Raw genomic sequence first — 9,401 nt, forward strand, 5'->3', positions numbered from 1 at the left:
GCAGAGAGAGAACGAGAGAGAGAGAGACCAAAAGCAAGCTCGCATCAAACGGATTGGTTGGCTCGTTGCAGCAGCAGCTGGCATTTCTTGTGGTTTTTCTTTCCCCCCTTTTCCGGCCACTAGCCAGTTGCCAGCAGCATTACAAATTAAGCATTTGAACGGCCTCCTAAAATATAAAAAAAAATGGAATCGGTAAGGTACCGAGTCACCGAGCAAAAAAAAACTGTCATCTGCAAAAATGAGAAGAATGTCGTTCGCACTTGGCTTCCCGAACAACACAGAGCGGGCGGTTTTTGTTGCTGTCTGATGGGAAATAAAAATTGCCCATCAAGACACCAGCAGCTGACACCGTGTGGAGCACGTTAAACAAATGCTGCTGCTGAAGTCTGGTTGCAGAGCAGAACAGCTGGTGTTAATGTCTGCGGTTGGTGAAATGAGCAGGTGTGTTGGCTCTGTAACTAGTGCAGATAATTAGTCAACAATATAGACTTTACCTTAATTGTATATGATCATAAAATCGATTCAATATTTTTTTACTCCAAATCATCATCATCAACCTTACCTTAAGCTTGGTCTAACTAGTTTTATAGAACATAAATTAGTAAATTAATTGGTTTGATTAAAGTTCTGTTCTGTGAAGTCATCTGCACGTAGCACTGTTCTGGATAAATTCAGGAGAGTAATTAAAGGTAATTTTAGATATCATCATCATCATCAACGTCGTTGGGAGGCGCAAACGAAGTTCAACGTTTCAAACGTCGATAAATTAATTGGCTGTTTATAATCGCAGGCAGTAAAGTCTAACACACCGAGTCTAACAAAGGAGCGATCGCCCGTGTTACCTAGACGACCGAAGAAGCTCGATGCGGCAGCCGCAAGACTATGGTGATGTCACTGGCAATACAAATAACTATGATGAAATACTCTTTGTATAAAGCTTCTCAAGTTTTTTTACTAAATTTTTTTATACAAAGTTTAAATAAGCTAAAATAATTCACCTATATGCGTAGTCCTCTATACTTCCCAAGTGCTAGTTATTGATTTTTCGTATCCTGCATACAACCATCCTCAACTGAAAACCGTTTGATGTATCCTGCTTCCACAGCTGGTAGTGCCGCCATTTTTTTTTTTTTTTGCACCACCCGCAGTGTTATCATTTTTAGGCTTTAATCCTGCCACAGTGATGCAATCACGTTATGCACCGTACGTATGACTTGCATAAAATTGCCCGTCCATAGCGTGCTGCACCTGTGCCCGGGAGTGCGGGAGTGTTCCACCAGTAAAAGGAAACCAAGGATGATGCATTTCTCCCCCCCCCCGTCAGCCTGACCTCGATTGCGTGCTGCGAGTTTCCAACCCAAGTTTCCCAACTTTTACAGCTTGATTTTTTAACCCTGAGCTGAGTCATCCATAATGGTGGCGACCGACCAGGTGCCAGCGAGAAGCCATACGTCATCTTTCGTGACATGCGAGCATGGGTCCGGTCATGCGAGCTAAATCTTGAACAACAACCACACCAAGCCACAGCCCAGTAGTGTGCGAATGAATGAAATCGGTGCTTTGGCCAATCTGTTAAACCCGTTGGGGATTCATAATAAAAGTAAGCGTCTTGTGACTTTGGTGTAGAATAAGAATGAAGGTTTAATTAGTTGCAAAATAATAATGGCGCTCCCCGTCTTGCTTCAAGGAACTGCTATAGGTCCTCAAATATTCTGCCAATTCTAATGAACAGCCAACTCGACATACCATCCTGTGTCCTTGGACAACCTGCAACTGCGAGTGTGATGCACGAGCGACGACGGCGACGCCCGAAGAGCCATATAAGCTTTAACGGTGAGCACACACTCCATTCAGTTTCAAGGTTTCGTCTTGTACATAATATTCCTGATACATGCCTTTCCTGGAAATGCCAAACATTCCAGCCACCACCGATGCGTTTCCGGCGGATGTAAAATGATGGGGGCAGGTCATAAATGTTTGATGAAGCTCTCTCGCTCTCTGTATGTGACCACACATGTGCGGTGTAAATAAACGCACCTTGAAAAAGCTTAAGTTTACTATCCAAGGTTTATGGCTAGAAGCTTATCGATTGCTGACGATAAGAGAGCCTTGGTGTCCAAAGCCGCACGAAGTGCTCATATACACCAACAACCCACGTATTGGTCTAGCCTTCAATGTCCAGAAAACCGATATCCAGTGCTGCAGAACCCAACTGATATGTGGTGAAGCATTATCCTTTGCATATTGAATTCCATCTCATCGATTGTAGGCCTTACAACTAGATAGCTTTCGACGATATTCGACGGTACGCTAATACGACTTATTTATTGATGAGATACCATACAGAAAAGCAGACACAACCTTCCACAAAAGCGTTTTTCTTTCGTCGATTGATTACCACGTGCATGGAATTTATGCCATAACCACATCTCTCTGCGGGATCTCAGGGCTATTGGATGAGCAATATTGGCCCGGGTTTTTTTTTGCCCCCAATTCTAAACACACCACCCTAAAACTTGCCGTTCTCCCTTCGGTCAAGGAATAAGAAACCTCCCGCCTTATAAATTGTTACATCTTCAAAAGCGAAATGGAACAACCGCCTTTATGGTCTTCTGCACGCGGTACGGTGGTATATCCCATCCAGAAGAGATATTGCTTTCGTTATTAATTACAGCCGGTTTCTGAGCATACTGTACACGCACCAGCAATCGTCTGGTTTTGAGTGATAAATTGTGCCAGACAATAAGGCCACAATAATCACGTATTACCGAAAGCTTCCCTTTTTCGGGTGGAAGAAGCAGGTAATAAAGCAGACATTCTTCCAACATAAATTGTGCTAATAAAATCTGCTAGATTATTTTTTGATATTGAAAATAATATTAATCACTTGTGTTTGCGATAAGTAGGTTCACATTTAAATCTATTTTGTCCTCCTTTTTCTATTAATATGTTTCTACACTTGACATTAATAGTCCTAACAAGCTATCAATTTCAAAAACCCAATCGCAATCTTCAAGATATTCATGTCTCTCATATATCCGATTCTTGGAAAGCCGGTCGGTCGTCACACAGATGTTTTTTTTTTTGCAATTCCATTCCAAAACTTCCACAAAAAATTACGCCCACTGTGAGACATGTTAAATTTTGCTTTTTTTTGCTTCATATGCCTTTCCCATTTCGAACTACGCCCCCTACTGTCGATGAGTGTCCAGCTCGGCATGAGATTGCTTGCACGTGGCACATCTTTTCCCCGACCGCTTTCTATTGAATCGAGCTAAAGCATGGCATCGGAACCATTAGCTCCGGTCTTGAGGAGACTGTCGCTCAGGACCTGAGAAAACCCCGGGCATAGGAGATTATGCAAACGCTCTGCGCGCCAGAGGCCGGAGAACCGAGACTGTCTAGTGGGAGAGATGTGGGAAAGAAATCACAAGACCAAGACGTGCGCACACGATTGGCAAAATAAACGACCATCAATTGATTTGTAATTGCTGTAACATGTCTGCCCCGCACTCAACCTTGGTTGAGGAGCTGGTGCTGCACCTGCTGTAAGTAGTGCACTCGGGGCTGCTGCAGTTTTCGATGCCGAAAACACGGTTGGATTCAGTGCTGACACAATGAGGAAATAAGACATTAAAAATCAATACGGTTAATTATATTGTTATTAAATAATTAGCTTCAAACGGAGGGTTTGGCCTTGTTTGTACACATTCAGGCCGTATGTTCAACACTGCAATCAAGTGTAGGAAACACGTGGAGCCGTTTCAAAATCAAAATCTTGTAGAAAATGCTTCAAAACTAGAACTGCTCCACGTTATGTTGTAACAATATATTAAATCTCTCACAGGTCACTCCCATTACAACGAGTTTAACTGTTACAAAACTATTTGTTTGGCTTTCTGCTTATCAAAAAGCGAAAGGAAAACTGTAGCAGTACAATAAAATTATAATCCTTAGCCTTGGGCTATATTGAGCATCAATCTCTGACGGAAGGCCATGTCGGCGAAAGGAGCACACAGTGTACCAATCTTCTAATCTCCTCACTTTAAACCTAAACCCTTCAAGCAATTCCAATTTACAACTGTTTGATTACGCTCCATCGAGCAGAACCCTGTGTCCTTAGCGTCCCGTCCCCTAGGGCGAAGGACAACTCTAGCTGTTACCATGAAGATACCAACAACTGGAAAAGCGTGCCAACCATGTCAAAGATGAACAGGAGTCTAGAAACCTTTACTGTTCTAGGCGGCGTAAACAAATCATCTCAAATCGAACGCAAAATCGCCTAGCAATAGTTGGTCCACTGAAGCCAGCTACCAACTTTCATCCCTGGGACAGTTTCTCTTCTAGGGAATATTAAAGGTCGTGCTCTCTGCAACAGGCAGACCTTGGGAAGGGGTACTGCTCTAGTCTCCCCTTTTCGAAAGGAGAATGCGGAGGGATCCAATGTTTCGCTAATGAACGCATCATTATCGCACCACCACTTCGTATTTCCTGGCTCGACGAAACGGCGGCACACCACACCACTGCCTGACATCATCTGCCGCATTAAGTATTTATGACGCTGTACATAAGACACACACGGTTGGATGCGGTAAAGCTGCACGGCAAAAAACAGGGGTTCAGAGAAAGAAACAGATGTCGCTTCGTGCTGGAGTAGAAAGAACTTGGAGTTAAAAGAGCGCTACAATTTCTAGTAGAGAGGACCACAGCTGTTTGGAACCAATCGTGGACAATTAGCTGCCCCGTTTAGCTTGAAGAAGGAATGGCGTTTAAACAAACTGCTTGAAAGGAAAGATAGTCCGAATGGTCTTGGAGGCTTTCTATACTTTTTTTGATATCTTGAATTCTAAGTCTAGCAATTGGATCCTAACTCCATAACTCCAGAACTTCTCAAAAATCTATAACTTCAATTTAAAATAGAACCCAACACATTCTGTTGGAACAATCATTGATCCTTACCATTGCCAACAGCTTCGTACGTAGCACCATCTAACGAATCTCATTTCATTCGTTCGTTCGTTGGGTGACACGAACCCCATCGCACCAACCGAATAGGATATAATTAACGAACAAAAGGCAAATTATTCACATGCAAAATAGGTTCAACCTTGACCACACTACCCCAACGCTGCAACGCAGCAGCAGCAGCAGACTGACGCTTCCCGTTCCGGCACAATCAATAATCAATGCAATCGTTAACCCTTCTTGCCCAGTGTCTGGTGGCACTTGGCAAGTACGCCCCGAGCCGTGCGCGAGCTCGAGACAAACACGACACCGTCGACGTCCTAAAACAACGTCATTAAATGGAAATACAGCGGTTTTACAGTCGGGGAGCGAGAGAGCGTGCCAATAAATGGCGAATGTAACTATTATTATGACATACGCCTGCCTTAATTACGGGGCCAGACGATGCTGTAACAGTGTGCCTATAACGCAAATTAATTTAACAATCAATATGGGGGGGATTTCAGCTCTGCACAAACGGGACACAGACACACGTAGCGCGTGGTGACTAAAACAGTTTGGAGTAGTTGCAAGTGCTGGTCAAGTGCATCTTACGTTTACCTGGTAGCTTTTATCAGGCGCTACAAGCTCTAGAAAATTGGTTGGTCTGGGCCTGCTGCAGCGAAGTACTCGATGCCGTACACGGTCGTACGCCGTCGTCTCTCCAATCAATATCTGGCGGTTCTACCACGCCTCTTCTGACCATTTTAATGGAATAAATAGACTTGTAGGGTTAGGTTGTCCGGTACTATTCTCATGGTTTGACCAGCCAACAAGAACTTGGCGATTCGGTTTTTGTCTCTACTCGGTTTTTCGGACGACTCCACGTATGGAGGACCTAAAACATCTTCCTCTCAAACGTGGTACAAAGGACTTCGTCATCTTTGGAAAGGGTCCCAACTAGAGCTCCAACTTCAGATTCGGCAGGACAGGTATTTTGAGAGGAGAACTGGCTGACACCCAGCACTCTTGGGCGTATCTCAACATCTACGTTATTATTAATACTGACTTTTGAGTGAAGACGGGAGAGGTTTTGGATGACTTCAAAGGTGTAATTGAATGTCCTATTCACTCATTAAGGCGCACATACTCAAACGTAAATACATACTCATTAAGATATATTATATTGAGCACAGTTGAGTAATGTTGCCATGTTTTTTTTTATCCTTAAAACAAAAATGCCTAAACATAAAATATGTTTTCGTTTGGGAAAGGTCATATTGAGCACTATTGTTATTTTTTTTGCTACAATCTCCAGCACACCCTTGGCAGGTATTTGCGACGTCGGAACCCGAAAAACGGCCTTCCTTTTTCCGGTGTCATCATACCTGGAAGAGGCAGGACCTTGTGCGCATTATGGAGCGAAGGACGCACCGATACGGAAAGCTTCGATTACACTGAAACTCAAACAAAAGCGTATTTGAAGGCTTTCTGTCTGGTGCTGTTCCCTTCTGCCTGCTTTGATGCTGTCGTTATCCCGTACTTTCACAATCAATCGACCGGGAAGAAGAATCATCATAGCAATCGGCGAGAGAAAGAGGGTACTGCTCTGATAGATGTCCGGAAAGTGGAACACAAAAGTGAAGAATGAAAATAAATTAAGTTTCAACGAAAGGCGGCGGCACCAGGCTAGGCTTAACCAAAACGAGAGAATGAAACAGTGTGTTCCAGCAGTATCGAATTTCTTCTTGCTTTCTTTGCTTGGGGAAAAATTATTCGACACGACAGGTCTTCAATGGAGCCAGTCCGGGCAACAAAATACCGAGAAAAGAATGTATTCTTCCATTACAAAACCAAACAACCCGTGGACCGGGCGGACTACATTTAGGAGAAAAGGCTTATCTAACATACATATTCCACCACCCCGGAAACCTTACCGTTTCACCATGCTTTCGACGACGTTCTTTCCGTTGGTCTCCGTAATGCCGACGACGATGCTTTCTTCCTCGACCGAGCCTATTGTGTACCGGGATGCAGTTCGTTCCGCACTCCGCACCGGGTAGGTGGCGCGCGCGGAATCGCACTTGTGGTGACAAAAATAAAACTGGACAAAGGAAAAACCGGTCGCGTTGGTTTAGCCGGCCACGTTCCGGCAGCCACAATTAACAGATGAAGTGCAAACCGATTTCCGGGCTTGCGAAGTGTGATCACACTTTTGCACGGAGAATACAACTTTTCACTTAGAGAATGATTTTTTACACATACACGTTACTGCTTTCACACGAGTGACCCTTTCTTATGTTTTGCTCACAAATTTTAACTTTTGCAACGTTCACTTGTTTTCATACAAAAAAACACACAACACTGCACCAGACCACCGCACACAGAAGGACAGGGCAGTAGTATGACACTAACACACACAATCGCAAGCTGGACAAGGGCTGATACTGCGCACACTGGACACACACCACACACAACAAAACAGCTGCCCTAGCAATCTTCCCTTCAATGGATACACACAGCGAACCAAAACAAAGCAGGCGCTGCTAAAGACGCACACAAGACACGGTGGTTTTCTTGTGCGTTGTGTTTTTACCTTCCTTTTAAACACTGCTGCTGGTTAAGGGACACTTTTTTTGGCATGTGCAGGACGAAAACTTTCAATGGCAACACACCACACACTACTACACTTCGCAAATCTTGTGACCGAAACGCACACTTCCTTGCACACTAAACACCAAAAGGATTGCTCTCACATATGGAGGATATTTTCTTCTTTCCTTTTTTCCTCTAAACACACACACGCAGAACCACTTGCAAGGACGATATGACAGAGTGGTGCCGTTGCAAAAGGAGCTTACGGATGCAAAACAAACACAACAGAACGCAGCAGGCAACGACAGACAGACGCACACACACACACGCTCAGAACATCATATCCTACGGAGGTTAAAAACGAAACGATGGAGAAACACTTGCTGCTGCTGCTGCTGCCGTTGTTGGCCCGTTGTTTGCCCTGTGTATGTGTTTCTTTTTGCCTGCTTTTCTTCTTCTTCTCTCAACGCGGAACGCAGCACCACCAGATGCGCTGGTGCGACCGATGCAAACCGTGGCGAAATGCACTCTTTCGCAGCACTAAAAATAGCATGCCCACTTTTTGCCCACTACCGTGTTGAAGAGCACACTTGGAAATGCTGCTGCGATTGCTGCTGCTGGTTGGCGACTGCGATGAGATTGCCGGGGCACCGAAAAACACAAGAAAGAGAAATGGAAAGGATTATATGGAGATTTGCTGCTGGTGCTGCTGCCCGATTATACTAAAATGGAGCGTGTCCAACGCGGAAATAGTGACAGACAATGGGGGAGAGAAAGATGGCTCATAAAATGACACACATATTTTATAATGCTGCTGCGGATTTATTTTCAAATTGGCTTGCGCGAATACCGTTTTCTCTTGGACAGCCGTCGTGGTGGTGGGGGGGGGGGGGAGCGTTGTGTGTGCCAATTCGCGGAATGATAATTCCTGTTGTTTTTTGTTGGTGCACATTAATAAAAAACAGACCAAAAACAGTTCCTCCTACCTTTCCAATTGCAATACGGCATAATGCGCTAACCTGAGCTAATTTCCATCACGCTTTATACTTTTCCCAATGGGGAAATTCTTAATGTACTTCCTGGCATGGAGAAAATCGATGATCCGATACCAAAACAATAATCTACCAACGCAACACACAGTACATGTTTCGCAAACACGCACACCCTTGTACAGAGGGAATTGTGCACCTTTTGTGTTGAAAAATTATGCTAAAACGCTTTTGAATAATATTTTCCCGTTACACCGTCTACAGAAGCGACAAGAAACGGATTCTTTTATATTATATTACCCCCAGCACAGCAAACACTAACGTGAAGAATGAAATATACGCAGAGAAACACCAGCAAACACCAACACCAATTTCCAGCGGGCTCAACGCGCATGTAGTGGTGTGTGCTGTTTATATTATCTACCATTCATGCTGCGATGGAAAGAGGCTGGGATATTATGCTTGTCTCTGACGCATCAACATTATACACACACTGGAATCTATGTGAGGTAAAAGTGCATCACTCCTTACACCTTTTCATACCGCAGTTCACTCCTTTTTCACTAATAGATTCATTTGAAAGTACGCTTCAATTGAAACCACAGCGTTTTTTTTTTTGCTTTTAAAAACACCTACACAACTTATTCGAAAGTACTTACCTCGGCTCAAGAGGAAGGCGACCGTGCTGAACAAAAGGTTCTTACCTTTTCTTCACAGAAACGCACACAAATTGCTTTTGTTTGCCTCGGGCCGTTCATTGACAAGCTCGCGTTGCCGAGTACTGGACTCGCGCATAAACGCGTACCCGCACGAAGTTTGCCGAAGTTTGACAGCGCGTTGTAGGGTTTCGAAAAAAAAGGAAGCCGTTATATT

At 44.1% G+C, this 9,401-nt stretch overlaps 1 protein-coding gene across 2 annotated transcripts in view; it reads right to left on the bottom strand.

Moving 5' to 3' along the window:
• Positions 1-9,301, bottom strand: part of LOC118506376 (protein pellino) — a 35,707-nt gene extending 26,406 nt beyond the window's left edge. Inside the window, exons 1-2 of one of the 2 annotated variants that reach the window (XM_036043402.1) lie at positions 9,188-9,301; positions 6,882-8,167 (exon numbers count right to left, since the gene is read on the bottom strand). In XM_036043402.1, coding sequence (XP_035899295.1) covers positions 6,882-6,892 — 11 coding nt within the window. In that variant the 5' untranslated portion in view covers positions 6,893-8,167; positions 9,188-9,301. Of the gene's footprint in view, positions 1-6,881; positions 8,168-8,525; positions 8,548-9,187 lie in introns of those variants that run through there. The other variant, XM_036043403.1, reaches the window with a different exon arrangement.
• Between the last annotated feature and the right edge of the window lie 100 nt (positions 9,302-9,401).

Source organism: Anopheles stephensi, chromosome 2 (assembly GCF_013141755.1).
Source record: "Anopheles stephensi strain Indian chromosome 2, UCI_ANSTEP_V1.0, whole genome shotgun sequence".
In the NCBI taxonomy this organism is placed as follows: Eukaryota; Metazoa; Arthropoda; class Insecta; order Diptera; family Culicidae; genus Anopheles; species Anopheles stephensi.